Source organism: Arvicanthis niloticus, chromosome 4 (assembly GCF_011762505.2).
Source record: "Arvicanthis niloticus isolate mArvNil1 chromosome 4, mArvNil1.pat.X, whole genome shotgun sequence".
In the NCBI taxonomy this organism is placed as follows: domain Eukaryota; kingdom Metazoa; phylum Chordata; class Mammalia; order Rodentia; family Muridae; genus Arvicanthis; species Arvicanthis niloticus.
Window position 1 is genome coordinate 15263012 of NC_047661.1, and position 25338 is coordinate 15288349.

The window sequence follows — 25338 nt, forward strand, 5'->3', positions numbered from 1 at the left end:
TTTTGTGGTCACCACAACATGAGGTATTAAACAGTTTGCAGCATTGAGAACCACTGCTCTAAAATAAATCTCTCTCAAATTATCAGAAAGTCGTGTGTTTGCCCTTGGGGGGGGGGGGGCTGTGGCTCTTTTAATCTTGCAGTTTGTTCATAAACCAAAATGGCTAAAGCAGCTATTTATGACAACTACCAACTTTTTAAAAAAATTCAAAGAAAAAAAATTTTAATGCATTTTCGGAGACTATTTTAAAGTCAAAACCTCTTTTTCCCTTTGTTTTAAGTAAAAAGAACATCGTCTACTGAAAATTCTACAAAGTAGTCCTGAATCAGTCAACGTCTGAGGCTGGAAGGTAACACACAAACCCAAGGCCTTCCATGTACACATTAAGACATGTGGAGCTCCAGTTCCCTTGAAAGGAAAACAGGAAAGAACTGTGAAGGTTTGCTATCTTCACTGATCCTCTCAGGAATGTGAAAGCACGTACAGCTCTTAACCTTAAGTACTTGAAGCTTTTAAAAGCAATTTATTTCTGCCTAGACAAGCAGTGGGGTCTTCTGTTAATCCTTACTCTCCAGTCTTCATGCTCACGCTAGCCTTTCACCTCAGCAGGGATCCTAAATTTATCTCAAACCACAAATTGAATTCAAAGGAGAGGAAGAACTTTATGACAAGTCATGATAGAAAATGATTTGGCTGTGACCTAAGAACTGGATTACTTTTGGCAGAGACGTTAGTAGAAACGTTTGGTGATCAAGTGGAGTAAAGACCGTTTCTAGAATTCAAAGCCGTGGCTACTCACCTTTCTCGGTATCTCGCCCTAACTTCCAAAATGTGGGTCAGCACATTTGCCCCTTAATCCTGACCACGACTAAGGATCCAGTGCACATCCTTTAAAAAGTATCGCCTTTGGTACTAACTCAAACACCTATACCGGCTCTCTGACCACAGTCCAGACTTATTTCATGAACTCTCCCGCGGCGAAGGATAGATATAAACCTGATTTATAAAATTGGAGGCTTCAGGCCTGTCTGTAATGAAAGGAGCCAGCTAACGAAGCAGTCCAGGCTTGCGAGCCCACAGTATTGCGTGAACGGAGGCTTCCCTCGAAATCCTCAATCCACTCAGTCCCGAAACAGTTGCAAATTTCTCCGTCAGCTGATTTGTCCTCCCCTCCGGTTGCACCCACTCTCCTCCGCCGAGTCCTGGGCGACCTACACTCATTCGTCCCGGGTGCCACCAACCGCGCCCCTCGGCGCCCCCACGATCGCTCGGGCCCCGGAGCGCCAACACTCACCCGCGGTAGTAGGCTTTCACCCGGACCTGGTGGGAATGGTCCCCGCCAGCACCGCACGCGACCGTGTGGGACATGGTGCTGCTGTCCCTCTGGGTCGGCATCTCCTCACTCCCCCGCCTCGCCGCTGGAGGCCGAGGGGGCCGGGGCAGCGCCGGGCGCCGCGAGGGTCTCGGCCTCCCGAGCCTGTCGGGAAGCCGTGGCCGCCCTCCTCGCCGACCAACACGCCTAGCCCGCGGCGCGGAGCGAGCGAAGGGTCGCTTCGCCGCCACAGCCCGAGGCCCGGAGCTCCTCCCTCCGCCCTGCACAACACGCCTCCCGCCACGGCTCCTCCCACCACGCTCGCTCCCAAGGCCGCATTCCGCCGCAGGGCGGGCTCAGGAGCCGCCGAGCTTCGGAGCTCTCATCCTCACGGGGGGAGGAGAGGCTAGCAAAGGAAACGAGACCCGCCGGCCTACCACCAGACGCCCTGAAATGGAGACATCCTTGGGAGTAATCTAGAGAATTATAAAAAGAGATCTTTAAACGAAAGATTTTCTACAATATATAAAGTACAGAGCACCCACGCTTAAGGTTGTTTCCCCTATTATTCTATTTGGTCTCGTCCCAGCTAGCCCGCTACGCTTCCGGGATGTATTTGCTGCGCGGGATTCTGGGATTTGGAGTCCCGGTGGGATTCTGGGACTTGTTCCTTAAGTGCAGGGTGCCGCGTTTTCTGTCTTGTGCTTCCAGGGAGTTGTAGACATGGAAGTCCTGAAAACAGCTTGAGTGTCTGAGGCCACCGGAATCATGGCTTCGCCAAGATATAGAGTTAGTTTCCAGTTAAATTCTCCATGTTAATTTCATCGATCATTGACAGTGCCCTTTTGGGGGAACAAGATTTGATTACCTGCTCAGCAAATTCTTTAATGGGGAGAATTTAATAATATAGGTAGAAATGCAACGAAAGACGAAACTCAGTTGGGAGATACCACAGGAGAGACTTCTTCAAGGTCCCCATACCCAGGCTCCCGTCCCCACCCCACCCCACCCCGTATACTGCCATTCTATACAACAAAGTATACCCAGTGAATCCTTAACTAGCTTATCAGTTTATTAGTAATTATTTTACTTGTCGAGAATTAGAAATAATCCATCCTTGTAACTTACTTTCAGATCTTTACCTCGGATCTTGGGTGTCTCACTTAACTTTACCCTTTAAAGTAGCTTGAATCTCAGCCACCAGGTCAGCGTAGATAGCAACATGTACATAGAATTGAAATTAGCAAAGATATGGCTTTCTTTTTGTTGTTTGTTTGTTTGTTTGTTTTTGGTCTGTGAGAGGTTTTCTCTGTGTAACTGTCAGGAACTCGTTCTGTAGACCAGGCTGGACTCGAACTCAGAGATTCACCTGCATCTGCCTCCTGAGTCCTGGGATTAAGAGCATGTACCACCACTACCCAGCAGCTTTCTTTATAATTATAAATTAGATTTGGTTGCTTGTCTCATCAGAGTTACTATGTATGACACTTAGCTTGGTATAGCTTCAACCAACATCCACAAATTTGGAGTATATGAAAATTCCCACTAAATAACATCATTTTTTTAAAACAATTAGAGGCTGCATCATCAATATGGATTGATTGCTATCAACTGTAATATCTAAAATAAGATGGTCATTTTTACTATTTCATGTATGAGCACCACATATGCGCCTGGTTCCTGCAGAGGCCAGAAGAGGGCGCCAGATATCCTGGAATTGGAGTTTCAGATGTTTGGGTGCTGGGAATCAAACCCAGGTTCCCAGGAGAAACAGCCAGTGCCCTTAACTACTGAACCATTGCTCCAGTCTGAGATGGTCAGTTTTTAATTGCATTATTGAAACTTTCTTATGCTTCGTGACAAGTTTAGAATTATATAAAGCTCTAGAAAAATTAACTGACATATAAGAAGTAGATATTTATAAAGAAATAAAAAGTAATTCACAGAAAATTCTTCTTAAAAAGCCTTATACCTTACCACTTTTGAAAAATCTGTCATCATTGGCTTCATAATATGGTTTTAAAGGTGGCCACTGTTACCCAAGAACTTTTTAACTACTTACTGTGTTAGCTATACAGATCTGTAACTATAATTTGTATAAATAGCAACACACACAAAACACACACACAAATACCTTTTCTTAAAGATGATAACTTTAAAAACAATCATTACAGAGGCTGGAGAGATGGCTCAAGAGTTTAGAGAACTCACTGTTCTTCTGGAGGACCTGGGGGCTGTGTCCCAGCAATCACATAGCAGCTCACAGTGGTTTGTAACTCCAGTTTCAGGGGATCTGGTGCCCTCTTCTGGCCTTTGTGGGCACCAGGCACAGGTAGTATGCTTATATGGAGACATAACAGCCATATGCATAAGATTAAATTTAACTAAAAAAGTTACATTCCTTTTATTGGGGGTGGGGCATATGTGGAGACCATAGGACTATTTAGGAGAGTTTGTTTTCTCTTCCCACCATATGGGTCTTGGGGATTAAACTTGGGTTTCTGACCTTGACAGCAGCTATCAGTTGAACTATTATCTTAGTTAGAGTCCCATTGCTGTGAAGAAACACCATGACCAAGGCAAACATTCTAAGAGCAAACACTTCATTGGGGCTGGCTTATAGTTTCAGAGCTTCAGTCTATTATCATGCTGAGAAGCATGGCAGCGTGCAGGCCAACATGGCCCAGGAGAAGGAGCTGAAAGTGCATTTTGATCCGAAGGCAGCCAGGAGGAGGCTCTCTTCCATACTAAGCAGTTGGTTCAGCACACTTCCTCCAACAAGACCACACCTACTCCAACAAGGCCACACCCACTCCAATAAGGCCACGCCTCCTAATCGTGCTACTTCCCATGGGCCAAGCATATTCAAACCATTACTACTATTTTGCCAAGATAACAGCTTTACAAGCAGGCGGCATATGGTTAGGATTTAGCTACTGCAGGATGAGGTAGAAGGATCATTTGAAACCATGAGTTCAAGACCAACTTACCTCAAAGTCTATAGAAATAGAAGAAGGGAAGAGAGGGGCCGACCAGCTAGGAGAACAGGACAAGTCCATCTGTTGTGCTGATCACAGAAAGCATAACATTCGCATTTTTTGAAAGTCTAAGTTATACTTTACATATCTTACAAATCACACATTTAAAGCACATAGTTCAATTTTTCAGTATGTTCACAAAGGTAGACAGTGATCATTGCTATTGAAATCCAAAATATCTTCATCATACCCCAAAGAAACTGCATATCGTTGGCAATAACTTGGGTCCATTCTCCTCAGCCTCTCAGGACCACTAATATCTTTTGTGCAGCTGTGGATTTTTCCTGTTCTGTGTATTTTATACAAAGGGAATCATAGACTATGTAGTTTTTTTTATATCTTTCACTTAGTTTAATATTTCTGAGGCTTGTTCACCATTGTACCAAGTACCTGTACTTCCTTTATATGATTATTCAACAGTCAGAGTATAATAAACAAATGTTTATATGCACATTTGTGTATTGTGGTTTTCTTTATGCTATCATTGTTTTTAAGACTGGTGAAGCCCCAACTCCCTATTCTGCTGTTACTGTTGCTTATGCTTTCCATTCGGATTCACTTTTAATCCTGTTGGGCAACACCCTAAGTGAAAGCCCCAGTCACATGACCACTGTTTAACATCATAAGGGAATGCCAAGCTGTGTCGCAAAGTGTGCAGTTTTACACCCTATTCTCCATACCCTTTTTTACCCTGGCTATTTTCCCCTTCTTTCTATTGCATCTTATTTATTTTGTGTGTATATGTAGTGTGTGTGTGTGTGTGTGTGTGTGTGTGTGTGTGTGTGTGTGTGCATGCTTCATGGAGTGCAGTGGGGAAATCAAGGTACCACTTCCTTGAGTTAGTTCCTTCTTCCACCTCAGGGGTCCCAGAGGTTGAACTGCTGTCCCCCAGCTTGGCATATTTACCAGGAGAACCATCTTGGCAGCCTTTTACGTCTTTCTTTAGTATAAACAGTGTGGTGGTTATAAAGTAGCATCTTACTGTGATTTTGAAATCCATCAATATAATTATGTTTAGTATCTTTTCATGTTTTTGTATGCCCTTTATATAGCTTCTTGGCTCCATTCAGATCCTGTAGCCACTTCAAAATCAGATTACCTCTTTTCATTGAACTGTAAGATTGTTTTTAATATATTCTACAATTTTTTTCTATTGGATGATTTTCAAATATTAAATTCTATACACTTCTCTCATTGTATTCAGTATCTTCACTTTTTGATGGTATAATATACAACACAAATTATTTAAATACTGAACAGAGTCATAGTTGTCTATCTGTTGCTATTGTTGCTTATGCTTTGTTTTTTGTTTGTTCTGTTGGGGTGTTTTTTTGTTGTTGTTTTTTTTTTTTTTTTTTTTTTTTTTTTTTTTTTTTTTTTTTTTTTTTTTTTTTTTGGTTTAGTTTGTTTTTCCAGACAGGGTTTCTCTTTGTAGTCCTGTCTGTTCTGATACTCACTCTGTAAACCAGGCTTATCTTGAACTCAGAGATCCACCTGCCTCAGCTTCTCAAATGCAAGGATTAAAGGTATGCACCCACCACTGTCACCACCAGGCAAAAAGGTTTAGCCCAGGCTAGCCTTGAACTTGAAATCCTCTTGTATCTGCCTCCTTCAGCAATTCATACTGGCATGTGCTACCACAATCAGCTCAACTATTTAAAAGAGGAAAACATGAATTTTACAACTGTGTCTGTTGGGCTAGTCTGGGTCCCATTGCATTTTCCTATGATTGTAGGGTTAACTTGTCAGCTGGGATCTTGACAGTGATTTCACTAAATATCCAGATTAGTTTGTGGGATCTTGCCAGCAATAAAAGCCCCCTTGATCAATAAAAGTGAGGTGGCTTTCCAGTTTTTTTGTCCACTTTGATTTGTTTTGCTATTCTGTGTTTTTCAGAATATATATTTTGTGCTCCTTTTTTATTTGATTTTTTTTGTTTTGTTTTTGGTTTTTTGTTTGTTTGTTTTAAGGCAGGGCTTCTCCGTGTAGCCCTGGCTGTCCTGGAACTCACTCTGTAGGCCAGGCTGGTCTCGAACTCACAGAGTTCTGCCTCTACCTCCTGAGTGCAGGGATTAAAACTGTGTGTGTGCTGCCTCTCCCAGATGTTTTGCACTTCTTTTGTTTAATTTATTCTTAAATATTTAATCTCTCTAATACTATTATAAATAGAATTACTTCATGCCAGTTTGGGAGCATCTATTGCTAATACTTAGAAATGCAATTAAGTTTTGCATATTGATCATCTGTTTCACAAGCTTATACCAATTATGTACTAGGTAGAAGCTTAGTTAATCTAGATTATCGATTGTACTGGATTTAGAATCTTTATGGAACCACACCTCTGATGGTACCTATGAGGGTCCTTCCAGAAAGCTTTAACTGAGAAGGATAGAAAAGACCACCTGTAGTAAGGGTGGTGCAATCCTGTGGTCTAGGGTCCTAAACAGATCACAAAGGAAAGAGTGAGCTGAGCACCGACATTCATCTCCCCTCTGCTTTCTGACCGTGGATGCAACGATGTCTTTATTCACAGGCAGTGATGGTTGCATGTGTTTAATCCCAGCAGGGAGGCAGAGGTGAAGCTCTATGAGTTCAAGGCCAGCCTGGTCTACAAAGCCCGTGCTGAGTCTCACACCTCAGCTTCCCAAGGGCTAGTATTACAGACTTGAAGCAGCCGGCTTTGTTTGTTTGTTTCATTCTTCCTTCATTTGTTTAGTTATAGTTTTGCTTGTGTGTGGGGGAAGCACGTCCATAGGGTTTCCTTTATGTAAAACCTTCAGATAGTGGTTTTATATCTGTAATGTAGTTGAAAATAGTTACTGTAACATACAAACAGATGCATGGAACATAGAAATATCATTTTTAGTAACAAAGTAATGGAAATGCTGAGACAAGTCTTTGTAATTTTTTTTTTTTTTGGTTTTTCGAGACAGGGTTTCTCTGTGTAGCCCTGGCTGTCCTGGAACTCACTCTGTAGACCAGGCTGGCCTCGAACTCAGAAATCCGCCTGCCTCTGCCTCCCAAATGCTGGGATTAAAGGTGAGAATAATTTTCAACCTCTTTAATTCAAGAAACTAAGACTGAGAAGAGAGGTTTTGGTTGGTTGGTTGGTTGATTTTAAGACAATATCTGACTATGGAACCTCAGCTGGCCTGAAACTTACTATGTAGATCAGGCTAGCCACAGATTCACAGAGATTCACCTGCCTAGATTTTGTTTTCCTTAAGCTTTGCATGTGTGGTCCAGATGTGTTATTAGGACATGAACTAATAAAATGAAAAATGCAAAGCAGTGCCTGTTGCTAACAGTAACGAGACTTACAGTGGCGTTTAGCTTCTTTGAGAACCAAACAACATATTTGTTTCTAGTTAGACCAATGGCACAAAGTTGACTCTAAAATGATATGTTGGAGCTGGAGAGGGGGCTCAGTAGTTAGGAGTGGTTGCTGTTCTTACAGAGGACCCATGTTCAATTCCCAGAATCCACTTCTGGTAAGTCATAACTTCCTGTGACTCCAGCTTCTGGAGACCTAACACCCTCTCCTAGATTCTGTGGATACTGAATTTATGCATGAGTGTGTGCACACACACACACACACACACGTACACGCACACGCACATGCACACACACATACACACACGCACACTCACACATACACGCACACGCACATGCACACACACATACACACACGCACACTCACACATACACGCACACGCACATGCACATGCACACACACATACACACACACACTCACACATACACACACACTTAAGAATAAAATAATTTTTTAGGTGCCATGCCTCAAGAGCTTCTGTCAAAATACAGAAATTTCCTCTGAAAGTTTTTTTTTCCCTTTGAATTGGAATACTCGGTACCTTACGCACGCTAAGCCCATGCTGAACCAATAATCTACACCCTTAGAGCCCAGAGAAGTTGCACTGCTTAGTATTATTTAATGATATTTGCACATCAACTATACTATTACTAACTTAAAATACAAGGTACCTTCCAGTGTAGGAAAGCAGACCTTTCCTTGAAGATACCCTACAGCACTCAAAATGTAAACATCCCCTGATAAAGTCTCTGTTCCTGCAGCGTTGACCCAGCCAGCCTCAGGGAAGCTCCCTGATGAAGCCGAAGCCGCTGGACTTCTCCCAGAAGACTGGCTCAGCTCTCTGTCACCTCTGCTCGCTTCCTTTTAGACTGCAGTGTTTCCATATTGATCTTCTACCTATCTTGAGTGAGACTAAACCATCCTCTATTTCTGGCCCAAGATAAATTGAGGAAGAGGAGAAGTTCCCAGTCCAGGATGTTTTCTGGCTGCTTGCCTCCTACACAGCACCAGTGCAAGGGCACTGGGAGATAAGGTCACCCGCGCCACCCGAACACTCTGCTTTTCACCCCGCGACTCAAGCTTGTGACTGTTACTGAACAGCTTCCTACTCCAGAAAATAACCCACTAGGAAGGAGCCTATAATTAAATCAACCCAGAGCTGCACACTCAGCCTTTTGAAGCAAGCTGCCATTTTCTCTAGGTGTCTCATGGAGCAGAAGTGCTACCTTGTTGACACTTAGAAAATTATCGGGCCTCCTACTGGAGGCTGTGTCTAGCCAGCTCTCGGATCTCTCAGCCCCTCAAATTAAGACCTGCTTTGTGTGTGAAGGCTACACAAAATTAATCTATTTTGAATTACAGTGTGGATGCTGCGGTCACCATTTGGACTACAAAAAGAAAGTAGAGGGGGCTTAGGAACCTTCAAAGAAAAAGAGATTGGTTTGAAGGTGTGCTGATTTGGATGCTTGGTCAATAGGGAGTGGTACTATTATAAGGTGTGGCCTTGCAGAAGGAAGTGTGTCACTGTGGGGGCTGGCTTTGAAGCTTTGAGTTCTAAGAAGCTCAAGTCAGCTCTCTCCCTACTGTCTACAGATCAAGATGTAGAACTCCCAGCTCCTTCTGCACCACGTCTGCCTGCAAATTGCCATGTTTCCTGCCATGACTAAACCTCTGAACTGTAAGCCAGCCTCAGTTAAACATTTTCCTTTGTAAAAGTTGCCGTGGTCATGGTGTCTCTTCACAGCAGTAGAACTCTAAGGAAAGCAGAAGGCTAAGCTCTCCCATAAACAGTGTCCATGCTGGGCTGGGGATGGAACTGGGGAGGTAGCTCTCTGGTAGAGTGCTTGCCTAGCGTATAGGGTCTCCTGGATTAGAGCCTATCTGAATTTCTTTTTGGGTTGCTATGATAAAATATTCTGACAAAATAAACTTAGGCGAGAAAGGGATCATCCTGGCTAGTAGTTCCATTTTGGGGGAGCCACAGCAGCAGGAGCTCCAGGTGGCTAGCCATACAGTCAGAAAGCAGAGCGGCATGGATGCCGGGCTCCCTCCTCCATCTTTCTCTCTCTCCTTACTCAACCGTGGACTCAGCCTCTGAAATGGTGCCACCTATATTTCAGCTTTGTCTTCCCACCAAAATAAAGCCGATAAAGAAAAACCCATGCAGGCTCACCCTCCAGTGGAACTCCAACCCCAAGTGGTTTCAGATCCTGCCAAGTTGACAACTGAGATTAACTGTTACAGACCCTTAGCACCAAGTAAACTGAGTGTGGTGGAGAAGGCCAGTAATCTCAGCACTTGGGAGAGAGAGGCAGGAGGATCAGAAGTTAAAGGTCAGCCTTGGCTACATAGGAAATTTGAGGCCATCCTAAGCTACATAGAACTCTGTTTCAAAAACAAAATGAGGTAGTAGGGGTAGGAGAGATGGCTCAGTGAATCATTGTATTTGTAGAGGACTCAGGTTGAGTTCCTAGCACCCACACAACACAGCTCACAACTGCCTGTGATCCAGTTACTACTGTCTGTAACCCAGGTCCAGGGCATCTGATGATTGTGGACACCCGAATGTACCTAGTATACATACATACGTACATTCAGGCATATACACATACACATAACATTAAAAAAATCCTTATGAAAACATTACATGCTGAAAAATGTAAATAAAACTAGCAAGCTACACAGAGAGAAAACTAGAAACACTAACCAGAAGAATTAGGACAAGACTTCACATACCTGTGAACATGCATGCACACACTCACATGCACATGTAGAGATTCAAACAAGAAAGAGAGAGAGAAGGCACCATTGAGAATAGTTGCTAAAATCTGCTTTGTTGGAGGTAACTTTAGAAAACCCACTACATATGAAAGATTTATTAGGGGGAATGCACTTGCTTTTCTAGAAGGTCCATGGGTGCACCCTGAGCTGAAAGCATCATTTTGTTGCTGGTACCTGGTGTGAAAAATCATCACCTGTCTTTACTACATGAACCTTGGGTTATCATATGCAAAGGTACAGTTACTGAAGTGAGTTTGGATAGGCTGAGTCTGTGGCACAGCAGGCAAGGTTACATGCGGCAAGCATGTTCAAGCCACCAACTGTCCTGCATACAGTGGATGCAAACATGTGGGCTTGCTGATCTGATGGGGGAGGTTCACATAAGCAATTTCTGCTGATCTGATGAGGGAGGTTCACATAAGCAATTTCTGCTGATCTGATGGAGGAGGTTCACATAAGCAATTTCTGATAATAGCTGAAATCCACAAACCAAGCAGAAAAAAATATCACTACTGTGATGTAATGCCAGCAAAGTGTTAGTGAGCCCCCCCAAAACAGACAGGAGCCAATCTGATGTAAATCACAACAGGGTCTTTTTATTAGAGCTAGCTTGGGCCTCTCAGCTCACCACCAATACACAGGACAGTTTTTGGTGGAGAGGAGCCCCAAACATCTATTGGGGCAAGGCTTTATAGAAAGCAGCAAGCAGGAGGTGGGTGTGCAAGCATGTAATTGGAAAGCTATTATGGCCTCTAATATAATTGGCTGGTGTTGGGAATCAAATCATAAACTTCATTTCTATTTTCCTCTGCATTGGTGGTCGTTAGGCAGGGGGCAGGCTTGTAACCTGGGGTGCAGATTTCTTTGGGGGAATAACCTGGAGACACTGGTTTTGTTTGGGGTTAGCCTAGAGACTGGAGCTAGGCTGGAGTTTTTTGGGGGGCTGGGGTAACTTGGAAACTAATGCTGTTAGGTACTGGCCTGTTAGTTTGTCTGAGTTCAAATTCTCTAAAATGGAGTCTAAATTTAAAAGATTTGGCCTCTCAGTGATATTTCTGAATATTAACAAAGAGCTGTGGGTATCTGCCATTAACAAAGGGAACTATTTAGGACCAGTGAGATGGTTGAATAGGTTAAGGCACCTGCGCCAAGCTTGGGACCCACGTGGTAGAAGAGAACCAACTACCATAAGCTGCTTCTCACGGTCACATGAAGGCACCCCCACACACGCACACACAAATAAGACAAATGTAAATTTTACAAATAAAACTTTCTGCTTTCCTCATAATAAAAAACTGCATTGTATTATGTTTTAACTTTTTATTGATCCTCTGTGAATTTCACATCATGTACCCCAATCCCACTCATCTCCCTGGCCCTTCATATTTGCCCTCCACCTTGGAAACCTGACCCCCAAAAGAAAACAAAAAGAAAATTAAAAAAAAAAAAATCAAACAAACAAGATCTCGCTATGGAAGCTGTGGTATGTCAAGTGTGTCCCACAGTATGCCCTTTTGTCCAAATAGCTTTACTTGCAAATCTTCATTGCATGAGTCATTGGTCTGGTATGAGGCCTCTGGCTTCTGCTACACTATCAATACTGGATCTTCACTGGGACTCTGGGATTCCTCTAGGATGTCCTGTTGTGTCTCTGTGTCGTGCAGATCCTGCAGCTTTTGGTCTGCAGGACAGACCCCTTCAGGAGCTCCATCAGATCACAGATGGGACAGACGTTGGGGTAGGCCAACTCAGAGCCCTGGATCTGGGCCTGAGAAGTAGCTGAGCCAGTCAGCCTGTCAGCCTGTCAGCTCTCCTGTGCCCACACCATCAGGGTGAGCTCTCCGGCTCTCATGTCCTTGGGGCTGGCTCATGAGTGTTTGTGTGCACGTGCAGATCAGAGGACAGGCTGTGGGAGTCAATTCTCTCCTCCTACCTTAAGGATTGTGGAGAGCCAACTTGGCTGTGACCATTCACCAGGCCTGTCTAAGCTAATTAAAAATGTTGACTAAAAGAGAGCTGATAGTCCTTTTCTCTGGGATAGTAGACCGGCTGAATCAAGACACACAGGCAGATCCCACTGAGAATGGAGAATTTTACCTAACTCACTTTCTTTATTTACCTTATGTAGAGTCTGCAGATCTCTCTCTCTCTCTCTCTCTCTCTCTCTCTCTCTCTCTCTCTCTCTCTCTCTCTCTCTCTCTCTCTCTGTGTGTGTGCTCCTGTGCACAGGGAGGTAAAATGATGCCCTCAAGAGCTTGTCCTCAGGGCAACCTTCACCTTCAACCTTCTTTCTGGAGACAAGGATTTTCAGTGGAACTTGCCAATAGTCTAGGCTAGCTGTCCTATAAATCCCAGGGATCTGATGGTTTCCATCTTCCCAGAATTAGGATTACAAGTGTGTCCTGCCACTGTGTCTGGCTTTTTTATATTGGTTCTGAGTATTGAACTTCATGCTTGCAAGACAACTACTTTATTGTCTGAGCTGCCTCCCAGCCTGTTTGGGGTCTTTCAAACAAGCTGGAAGTTATTTTGTATTATTTAGGTCACTTCTTCAACGTTATTGTGCATCTCAGTGTAGAGGGTTTAGAGCTGGGTCTCAAACTCTCCACTTCAGACCAGTTTCACCTGATGCTAATTTGCCCGTCTACACATTACAGTCTGAAGGATTTTAAAAAAGATCCACCTATAAAGTCCAGAGCTGCCAGATGGCTGATCTTTTATAAAATAGTGTATTCTTCAATACAGTTTAAACATAGTTAAATACATAAGCTCTTATCTTCATGGCTTTGAAAACAGAAACTAAATAATGTAAAGAAGTAACAGTAAGCAGGGCGTGGCTATACGGGCCTTTAGATCCTGCTCTCAGGAGGCAAAGATAGGCTAATGTCTTAAGTTGGAGGCTAGCCTGGTCTAACAGAGTGAGTTCCAGGACAGCCATGGCTATACAGAGAAACCCTGTCTTTTAAAAACAACAAACAAACAGAAGAAAAAAATAAAGAAGTAAAAATGGCATAAATTTGAAATTTAGACTCTGGTCAGCTTCTGAGAGCAGAAAATAGGCCATTTAGGGAAGAACAGCTGTAAACTTAGAAACTTAGAAGCCTTTCCTGTGCTCAGGTGGGAAAAATGGAACTTAAGGCAGGTAGCCTTCCTCTCTTCCCTTCCCCTCCCTTCCTTCCTTCCTTCCTTCCTTCCTTCCTTCCTTCCTTCCTTCCTTCCTTCCTTCCTTCCTTCTTCCCTGTGCTGGGAATTGAACCCAGGGCCTTGCTTATGCTATGGTCTATATGCTTTTTTTTTTTTTTTTTTTTTTTTTTTTTTTTTGTCTATATCCTTAGTTGAATTTCATACTTTAAAAAAGGAATTGTTTAAATGCACAGATAATATCAAGAAATATCAGTTCCTGGCAGATATCAGTGCATTTGAGGCCAGACTGATCTACGTAGTAAGACTCTATAAATAAATAAGTAAATTAAGTTACTGTATGTTCACTAGATACAATTTTTTATATTATATGATTTTTTTAAAATTTATTTTTACTTATTCACAAGTCTCTGTAAGGTTCAGGGCTCGGAGCATCCTCTGAGGCCAGATGAGACTGCCTGGCTAGAAGAAGATATTCCAGGTCCAGGCAACAGCTTTTGGGATAGCCCCCTGTTCCAGTTGTTTGGGACCCACATGAAGACCAAGCTGCACATCTGTAACACATGTGGAGCAGGGAGGGGTGGGGGCTAGGTCCAGCCCATGTGTATTCTTTGCAGCCATGAGAATGAATGGAAATCAACAGTGGACGGGGTGAGGAGGTGGGGGGATCTCCAGGATGAGATGCCCCCTCACACCTGTCCATTGCTGCTTTCCATTCATTCTCATGGTCATCTGGCCATCTCGCCTGTCCTTCCCCACACCTGGTCCTGAATCCTCGATTCCCCTCCCCATCCCGCTCTCTCCCAGTTCCCTCCTTCCATTTGCCTCTTGTGACTATTTTATCTCCCTTCTAACTGATATTCAAGCATCCTTGCTTGTGCCTTTATCTAATTTGGGTCTGTGGATTATAATACGGGTCTCCTGTATTTTATGGCTAATATCTACTCATAAGTGACTACATACCACGCATGTCCTTTAGGGACTGGGTTACCTCACTCAGGATGATAGTCTCAAGATCCATCCATTTGCTTGCAAATTTCATGTCTTTTTTTTCCCCCTGTAAATTCTTTATTGAATTTCAGATATATGAGAATTGTTTTAATTGGATATTTTTTTTATTTACATTTTAAATGTTATCCCCCTTCCAGGTCTCCCCTCCAGAAACCCCCTATCCCATCCTCCTTCCCCCTGACTCTATGAGGGTGCTCCCCCCACCCACCCACCCACCCACTCACTCATTCCCACCTTCCCACCCTGGCATTCCCCTACACTTGGGCACTGAACCCCCTCACATTCAAGGGTCAATCCTCCTACTGATGTTCAACAAGGCCACCCTCTGCCACATATGAGGCCAGAGCCTTGGGTCCCTCCATGTGTATTCTTTGGTTGGCATTCCAGTCCCCAGGAGCTCTGGGGACGGGGGGGGTCTGGCTGGTTGACACTGTTGCTCCCCTTATGGAGTTGCAACCCCCCTCAGCTCCTTCAGTCCCTTCTCCGACTCCTCCATCAGGGACCTTTTGCTCAGTCCAATGGTTGGCTGCAAGCCTCAGCCTCTGTTTTTGTCAGGCTCCGGCAGAGCCTCTCAGGAGATAGTCAGGCTCCTGTCAGCAAGCACTTCCTGTCATCCACAATAGCGTCCAGGTTTGCCTACTGTATATGGGATGTATCCTCAGGTGGGGCAGTCTCTGGATGGCCTTTCCTTCAGTCTCTGCTCCACACTTTGTCTCCATATTTTCTCTTGTGAGTATTTTGTTCCCCCTTCTAAGAAGCACTGAAGCATCCTCACTTAGGTCTTTCTTCTTCTCTTGGGCTTCATGTGGCCTGTGAATTGTATCTTGGGTATTCCAAGCATTTGGGCTAATATTCACTAACCAGTGAGTGCATACCATCTGTGTGTCTTTGTGATTGAGTTACCTCACTCAGGATGATATTTTCAAGTTCCACCCATTTCATGATGTCATTGTTTTTAATAGGTGAGTAATACTCCATTGTGTAAATGTACCACATTTTCTGTATCCATTCCTCTGTTGAGGGACATATGAGTTGTTTCCAGCTTCTGGCTGTTATAAATAGGACTGCTATGAACATAGTGGAGCATATGTCCTTGTTACACGTTGGAGCATCTTCTGGGTATATGCCCAGGAATGGTATAGCTGAGTCCTTAGATAGTACTATGTCCAATTTTCTGAGGAACTGCCAGACTGATTTCCAGAGTGGTTGTACCAGCTTGCAATCCCACCAACAATGGAGGAGTGTTCCTCTTTCTCCACATCCTTACCAGCATCTGCTGTCACCTGGGTTTTTGATCTTAGCCAATCTGATTGTTGTGAGGTGGTATCTCAGGGTTGTTTTGATTTGCATTTCCCTGATGAATAAGGAGGTTGAACATTTCTTTAGGTGCTTCTTGGCCATTCGAGTTTCCTCAGTTGAGAATTTTCTGTTTAACTTTGTTCTCCATTTTTAATAGGATTATTTGGTTCTCTGGAGTCTAACTTCTTGAGTTCTTTATATATATTGGATATTAGCCATCTATTGGATGTAGGATTAATAAAGATCTTTTCCCAATCTGTTGGTTGCCATTTTATCCTATTGACAATGTCCTTTGCCTTACAGAAGCTTTGCAATTTTATGAGGTCCCATTTGTCGATTGTTGATCTTAGAGCATAAGCCATTGGTGTTCTGTTCAGGAACTTTTCCCCTGTGCCCAGGTATTCAAGGGTCTTCCCCACCTTCTCTTCTGTTAGTTTCAGTGTATCTGGTTTTATGTGAAGGTCCTTTATCTACTTGGACTTGAGTTTTGTACAAGGAGACAAGAATGGATCGATTTGCATTCTTCTGCATGCTGACCTCCAGTTGAACCAGCACCATTTGTTGAGAATGATGTCTTAGCCGGGCAGTGACGGTGCATATCTTTAATCCCAGCACTTGGGAGGCAGAGGCAGGTGGATTTCTTGAGTTCAAGGCCAACCTGGTCTACAGAGTGAGTTCCAGGACAGCCAGGTCTATACAAAGAAACCCTGGCTAGGAAAACAAAATAAAACAAAACAAAACAAAAAAAGGAAAAGAAAATGATGTCTTTTTTCCACTGAATGGCTTTAAGTTCTTTGTCAAAGATCAACTGACCATAGGTGTGTGAGTTCATTTCTGGGTCTTCAGTTCTATTCCATTGATTTTCCTGCCTGTCTCTGTACCAATACCATGCAGTTTTTTGTGTTTTTTTTTTTTCACTATTGATCTGTAATACAGCTTGAGGTCAAGGATGGTGATTTCCCTAGATATTCTTTTACTGTTGAGAATAGTTTTTGCTATCCTGTTTTTTGTTGTTGTTGTTGTTGTTGTTATTTCAAATGAATTTGCAAATTGCTCTTTCTAACTTTGTGAAGAATTGAGTTGGGATTTTGATGGGGATTGCATTGAGTCTGTAGATTGCTTTTGGCAAGATGACCATTTTTACTGTATTTATCCTGCCAATCCATGAACATGGGAGATCTTTCCATCTTCTGAGATGTTCTTTGATTTCTTTCTTCAGAGACTTGAAGTTCTTGTCATACAGATCTTTCACTTGCTTGGTTAGATTCACTCCAAGATATTTTATAAAGTGACTATTGTGAAGGGTGTCATTTCCCTAATTTCTTTCTCAGCCCATTTATCCTCTGAGTATAGAAAGGCTACTGATTTGTTTGAGTTAATTTTATGTCCAGCCAGTTTGCTGAAGTTGTTTATCAGGTTTAGGAGTTCTCTGGTGGAATTTTTGGGGTCACTTAAGTATACTACCATATCATCTGCAATTCAGATCCTACTACTAAGCTTATACTCAACATAACTGGAAAATCTGGATGAAGTGGACAAATTTCTAGACAGATACCAGGTACCAAAGTTAAATCAGGATCAGATAAACCATCTAAACAGTCCCATAACCCCAAAAGAAATAGAAGTAGTCATTAAAAGTCTTCCAACAACAACAACAACAACAAAAGCCCAGAACCAGATGGGTTTAATGCAGAATTCTATTAGATGTTCAAAGAAGACTTAATACCAATACTCTTCAAACTATTCCACAAAATAAAAACAGAAGGAACACTTCCCAATTCTTTCTATGAAGTCATAATTATGCTCATACCTAAACCATACAAAGACCCAACAAAGAAAGAGAACTTCAGAACAATTTCCCTTATGAACATCGATGCAAAAATACTCAGTAAAATTCTCGCAAACTGAATCTAAGAACACATGAAAATGATCATTCATAATGATCAAGTAGGCTTTATCCCAGGGATGCAGGGATGGTTCAATATTCGGAAATCCATCAATGTAATCTACTAAATAAACACAACAAAAAAACCCCACATGATCATCTCACTAGATGCTGAGAAAGCATTTGACAAAATTCAACATCCCTTCATGTTAAAAGTCTTAGAAAGATCAGGAATTCAAGGCCCATACCTAAACATAGTAAAAGCAATATACAGCAAACCAGTAGCCAACATCAAACTAAATGGAGAGAACCATGAAGCAATCCCACTAAGATCAGGGACTAGACAAGGCTGCCCACTCTCACCCTACCTATTCAATATAGTACTGGAAGTCCTAACCATAGCAATTAGACAACAAAAGGAAGTCAAAGGGATACAAATAGGAAAGGAAGAAGTCATGTCTTTTTTTTTTTTTTTTTTTTTTTTTTTTTTTTTTTTTTTAATAGCTGACTAGTATTCCATTGTGTAGCTATACCACCTTTTCTCTATCCATTCTTCAGTTGAGGGACATCTTGGTTGTTTCTAGTGTCTGGCTATTATGAATAAAGCTGCTATGAACATAGCTGAGCAAAGGTCTTTCTGTAATGTTGGAGAATCTTTTGGATATATGCCCAGGGATGGTATATCTGGGTCTTGAGGTAGAACTATTCCCAGTTTTCTGAGAAACCACCAAATTGATTTCCAAAGTGGTTGTCCAAGTTTGCACTCCCACCAGCAATGAAGGCGTGTTTTCCTTCCTCCACATGCTTGGCAGCATGCGCTATCATTTGAGTTTTTGATCTTAGCCATTCTGATGAGTTTAAGATGGAACCTCAGAGTTGTTTTGATTTTGAGTTCCCTGAAGACGAAGGTCTTTGAACATCTCTTTAAGTACTTCTTGGCCATTTGAGATGCTTCTGTTGAAAATTCTCTGTTTAACTCTGTATCCCATTTTTAAATTGGACTATTTATATTGTTGGTATCTAACTTCTTGAGTTCTTTATTCATTTTTTGGATATTGGCTCTCTGTCAGAGATACAACCTTCTTTTACTAAACTGAAAAACAATGTTTCCCCCTAGTTGATGCAGTCCCCTTGGAAAGGTCACACATCAAAACAACAGTTGAGATTATGTAACAGTCCAAAGCAATAGCCTGACACCAAGTCATACATTAATCTATGTAGAAAGGGAGAGGGGATTACACATCGCTAGGTTAGAGAATTAAAAAAGAAAAATGAAACAGAAACACTTTGATAAGTAATCTCAGAAGATAGGTTTGTGTGGCCTGAAACAGAAGCAGTCTGTTTCGTTTAGAAGAAATGTTCTTTGGGACAAACATAAAAACCCCCTTTCAAACACCTTATTGGGAGCTAACTGAAAGAGCCAGAGCCCTTGCTGAAATGCAGTGGTACCGACCTAAGTTCAAAAACAGCCAGGACCCTCATTTCACACCTGATAGGGTAAGGGCTGTAATTAACTTTTCAACCATGCTTTTCCCCAGCAGAAGGCAGGATTCATGATCTCCAGGACCCACGACAGTCTAGAATTATAAGATTCAGATTCCCTCCTCCCACACTGGGAACCTCTGATTTGAGAAATTCAATTAACTTTCAGCTCCTGTTTAAAGCCTTTCTCGCATAGCTTAGTCTTTATTGGTTGGCAATAAAAATACTGAGTCAGCCTCTTACCCATCGAGTACCTTTATTGAACACACACACACACACACACACACACACACACACACACACACATTTCTGCGGTAGAGATCAAGGCAGGAAAACATAAACCTTACTCTTCAGTAGCTCACAGTAGAAAAGCTCTGTCAATATCTGCTCAAAAGCATTTGATAAAGTTCAAGGCAATTCAGTGAGGGAAAGACGAGTTTCACTGTTGCTTTTAGACAAATGATTCGGAGACAATCAGCTAGCCATCCACACACCAAGGAGCGAAGCTAGAACTCTTTATACACTGTTAATAAAAATTAATTTAAAACAGGTCAAAGACCTAGATGTAGGAGTTAACATTATAAAATACTTAGGAGAGAATGTAGGTCGTCTTTATGATCTTGAAGTAGAGAATGATTTCTTAGATATGATTCCAAAACATAAGAAACAAAAGAAGCCAGAAGGCCTGGGCTTGGTGGTGAGCGCCTTTAACCCCAGCAGAGGCAGGCAGATCTCTGAGTTCGAGGCCAGCCTGGTCTACAGGGTGAGTTCTAGGACAGCCAGGAGCACACAGAGAAACCCTGTCTAGAAGAGCCAGAAACAAATGAACAAAGAAACAGCAACAAAACCAACCAATTGAAAAACAAACTTAGGGACAAAGGATTTGAACAGACAGTTCTCAAAAAAGCAAGTGCATAAAGGAAAATCCATTAGTTATCAGCGAAATGCTAGTAAAATCCCGATGATTTTTTTTCTCGCCACACCCACAAGTTTGAGCTATAATAAAAGAAGAGGGTGGGAGAAATTGTTTCTCCAGTTTAGATACTTGCGACCATGTCTGAGGACACGCACCAGATCCCCGAGACCCTCAGGTGGAAAGACAGAATCAATTTGTGCAAACTGTCCACTGACCACCAGACGTGTGGAAAGCTCACACAAGATAAATAGAAAAAGAAAAGCAATAAAAAAAAAGTTGAGGCTGGGAGATATCTCGGTGATTAAGCAGCTTGCTATGCAGGCAGGAGAGCCAGAGTTTGGGTTCCCTGTGTCCATGTAAATGCCAGGTAGGCATGATAGCCCCCTGTAATTCCAGCCTTGGAAGGCTGCTTGCTCACATATATACAAGGCTTCCAAACCTCCAAACAACAAAAATAATAACAAAACCCCAAATGTTCTTCAAGTGATGAATAGATAAACAAAAAAAATCTAGTACATCTATATAATAGCAAAAGGAATGAATCGCTGATACACATTAACAGTACACAAATCTTAAAAACATCACATCAAAGAGATCTTACGTCCTAGGCTATATATTATATAATCCTTTTTTATATTAAATGTTCAGAATAGGCATTCCATAGAGACAGAAAGCATGTTAGTTGTTACCTGAAGTAGCAGGAAAGGTGGAGAGAAGAAGGTTACATAATCACCATGTGGTCACTTGTGGGGGCATGATAACAAAATTTTGAAATTACAAAATGTTAATGTTTATACAACAGTGTGTATATATACTCACGTATACACACTTGAGCATATACTTTAAATAAATAAATTTTATGTTATGTGAACTATATCTCAATTAAAAAAAAAAAAAACACTTGGTGCTTACTATAAGTATTGAATACTACAGAAGCAGCTGATTCCATCTGGGAGTCTGGGAGATCTAAAGAAGACTTTGAAACGCAATACCGAAAGAAGCCGGTAGGCGGAGAAAGTGGGTCAATCTGCGTTGGAGCACGGGTGAGAGGTCAGGGTCAGCCTAAGTCTGATCCCTGGACCCCACAATGGTAGGAAAGAACTGAGAGCTGAGGGTTAACCTCTGACCTCCACATGCAGTTCATGGCATCTGTGAGCTCACACTCACATGCATCATGTGCATGTGTGCACACACAAATAATTAATAAAATAAATTTGAAAGAAAAAACATGCATGCCAGTCCTGCCATTGAGTAACTGTGGCCTTGTTCAGAGGACTTGATCTTGCTATCGTAACTACCCTCCTTTGCAAGATGAAGACTAAGGTCTACTTCACGGACTGCTGTGTACCTTAGATGGTATGGCACATGTAGAATACTCAATGGGAGTTCAACACAAGTTGCCGTTTCCTCTTCAGTATTTTTTTTTCTTTTTCTTTTCTTTTTTTCTTTTTGAGTTGGAGACAGGTCTTTATTTTAAACTCTGATCTACCAAATTAGCGTTTCTCACCAATTTGGGAGCAGAGACTTCCGAAGGCCTCACAAGCTTTTGGTTAGGTGCTACCTTTGAAGCGTCCCTGGCAGCAGCCATTGCTGTCTTCTTTGATGCTTGCTTAGCTTTTTTTTGCTTTGTTTGTTTGTTTGTTTTTGCTTCTTTGGCAGCCCTTATAGCTTGCGCTTGCTGAGTTTTCCTAACTTCTGGTTTCTGATTCCTCTTGGCAATTATATCAGCAAGAGATGCACCAGGGACGGCTCGCCGGAATTTAACTGCACAGCAGTTCTTTTCTTTTGAATTTCTTCTGACTGTCCTTTCTTGTGTTTTCTTCTGTAGAGGACAGTCCAGTTTATCTGTCGAGGATTCCTTTTGGAAATAAATGCAGACTCACGTTTTGCATTGCGAAACTGGAAAACCATCTAGTCGGTCCTGGTGTAGCACCGCCCATGTCCAGGGTAGATCTTACGCCTGCTGAAACTGCACAGCTTGACCTTCACGATGATAGCTGTCGGCCTGCAGGGGAAAGACCCTCTTCATTATTTTCTTATTGCTAATTTCGGAGGAACTGACGGTAGCCGTAAAGGTAGCCTAATGGGAAGGTGTTCTTTGTGTCTGAATGGTGAGAAATCTGACGAGACTGAAGTCTAAGGTAGCAAGAGGCAGACACTGGAAGATGTTTTTGAATAAAAAGACTATGTTAGAAAAGGTCTTTTAGGATTAATTCCTGAGAGATGCAGAAATCAGCTGACATTTGGGGGAGGAATAGAGAGTTGATTCTTTACATGAAAGCTGAAGAGGTAGAATGAACTAACTGTTTCTGTGTGACCTCATGAGAGGATATGCTTTCTTAACCTTGCTGAGTACAAGCCAGTGCCTGGCATTTTTGTTTATTTGTTTAAATTTTTATTTTATTTAAATTTTTATTTTTTAAGGATTTATTTATTGTATGTATACATAAGTATGCTGTAGCTGTCTTCAGACACAACAGAAGAGGACGTCAGTCCTGCTACAAACGGTTGTGAGCCACCATGTGGTGGCTGGGAATTGAACTCAGGACCTCTGGAAGAGCAGTCAGTGATCCTAACTGTCAAGCTATCTCTCCAGACCTTTACTTTTATTTTTTTTTTTTTTAATACATGCTGGCTGAAGATGACCTTGAATTTCTGGTCCTTCCACTTCTACTTCGTGAGTTCTGGGAATGCCACGCCCAGCTACCCTTTTCCAAATATTGAGTTTCCTGGAACATATTCCATTCCTGTTACAAAGAGTACTTTGCTTCTGGGCTCTAACAAAACTACCTTGGGCCCAAAAATCTGTTGTCGAATGAATAATCTGGTTAAGCCAGTTTTCTGTTACTCTAACAAAGTAGACGAGATAAATAACTTATAAAGGAGGAAGTGGCTTGTGGTTTCAGACCTTTCAGACTACGCTTACTTGGGACATATGCTTTCAGGTCTGTGGTGAGGTGGAATATCATGGCAGAAGTGTGAAGGTCCTGACTGGGAGAGAGAGAGAGAGAGAGAGAGAGAGAGAGAGAGAGAGAGAGAGAGAGAGAGAGAGAGAGAGAGAGAATGCAAGCATTCACATCACAACATCACAAGGCAGTGGTGAAGCACAAGGCTCAGACTGAGGAGCAGGCTAGAAAGACCCTTGTTGAATCTTAGCAGGGCAGTGCCACATTGTAGTTTCATCTTTGAGCTGCTGCAGAGGAACAAGGATTTAAGCAGGGCGACCTGCCAGGTATAGATAGATTCCTGTGGTCTCAGAGAAAGAGAATGGTGGCCTGGTCTAGGCTGGTGAATGTTTCCTTTCCATTGCTATGGTAAAATACTTAATGGAGAAAGGGGCTTATTTTAGCTTACAACTCAAGGTTATAATCTGTCATTATAGGTAAGTCAAGGCAGTATATCAAACAACTAGTTGTACCATATCTACAGTCGAGAGCCAAGAGAAGTAAACACACACCTACTAGCTTCCTTGCACTCAGCTTAGTTTTTCCATATAGTTCAGGAGTTCTTGCCTAGGGAATGGTGCTGCCCACAGTGGGCTGGGGCTTTCCACATCAATTAATTTAATTAGGACAGCCCACAGACATACCCACAGGCCAACCTAAAGTAGACAATTCCTTACTGAAGGCTCTCTTACCACAATTTAGGTTGTGTCAGGTAGACAATTATAGCTACCATACTGGTGGTGGTGGAGGTGGTATAAAATGACAACTGATTTGCATTTTGGTAAATTCATTGTGCCAATGGTGGTGGAGACAGGGCTGAGCATATCAGTTGAGGGTGGAGCAGAATGAATTTCTGGGGTTCACAGGTGATGGTACAGCAGATTAAGAACTGAAATTGGCTTCATTCTTAAGCTCTGCTTCTGGGAAGCCACAGTGATAAATGCACACCACGTAAAAAGACTGAGTAGAAACAAGGCCTCACAGCATCTTCAAGAGCCCCTTGAGAACTTTACCTACTTGCACTGCGGTCTCATGGCACATGTGAAAAACACCTTCGAAGGGGGTGAGGAAGATAGCTGTACAAATTCTGCTCTTCCCATGGATCCTTGCTCTAATGGATCACATGACGTCTAAGTGCCCTTGCAGCTTCATTGCTCTGTGCTGTCATTATTCAGCACCTGAAGAGACACAGCTAACTGTCTGTACTGCCACCCACATGTATGCAGAGGAAGATAAGATTGAGAAGAAGCATGTGACCGACAGGCTGGTCATTCACAAGAGCAGGTGAGAGGTAGCAGGCTATAGAGACATTTCCAGTTTCTATAGTATCTGATTTAGTAAAAGTGTTTGGTGACGGCACGTTCCTTTCAAGTAAGAGAAGGCAAGTCCATATGCTTTTATTCGAACTTATATGACATTTTATGGGGCATTCACTCCAATATACAGTTATTCATGCCCCTTAACTAGTATATAAAGATTTCCAAAAGGTCTTAAGGAGTTTTAGTAGACCTGAGACAGACACAAAATGATTTTTAAAAATTGCTATCAGATTTGAAAAGGATGAAAAAGGACATTTTGAGCCCACACAGGAAATGATATTCCCCCTTCTGAGGTTAAATATCATTCACATTCAACCATGTCGTGCTTTAAGATGGGTTTATAGTAGGACTGTGCTTCTCAGTCAGTGAGTATTTTGGCTACTCTCGGTTGTCAGCTTAGCCACATCTGGAATGAACTAAAACCCAGTGGCTGCTCACACCTTTGTGGGATTATTCTTTTCTTAATTAAACCTTTTGAGGTGGGAAGACCCACTTTTAATCTGGAACTTTGAGGTGGGAAGATCCACTTTTAATCTGGGCCACACCCTCTGCTGGAAGTCTATATAAAGGACAAGGACAAAGGAAGTTCTTTGCTTGCTTTGTCCTCAGTCTGGTTGGCCAGTCCATTCCTTCACCGGCATTAGAGCCTACTTCTTTGGGATTCCAGTGTATACTGGTGATCAGTTGAGACATCAAGCCTGGTGGACTGAACAACTACTGGGTTCTTGGAATCTCTGTTGGTAGACAGCATTGTTGGACCACAGCCTGTAAGCCACTCTAAGAAATCCCCTTGCTTTCACATACATAGAAGTCACAAGGGTTGTGCCTCATGTGGACAGCTGAACTTGGTAGTGTAGGGTTTACCCAGGTGGTAC

The 25338-nt window shown here is 42.4% G+C and overlaps 1 protein-coding gene and 1 pseudogene across 1 annotated transcript in view; both read right to left on the reverse strand.

Annotated features, from left to right (window-relative positions):
- Positions 1–1641, reverse strand: part of Prkci (protein kinase C iota) — a 62864-nt gene extending 61223 nt beyond the window's left edge. Inside the window, exon 1 of the mRNA XM_034499979.2 lies at positions 1295–1641. Coding sequence (XP_034355870.1) covers positions 1295–1395 — 101 coding nt within the window. The 5' untranslated portion in view covers positions 1396–1641. The remainder of the gene's footprint in view (positions 1–1294) is intronic.
- On the reverse strand, positions 1520–24244 carry LOC117706811 (uncharacterized; annotated as a pseudogene).
- Between the last annotated feature and the right edge of the window lie 1094 nt (positions 24245–25338).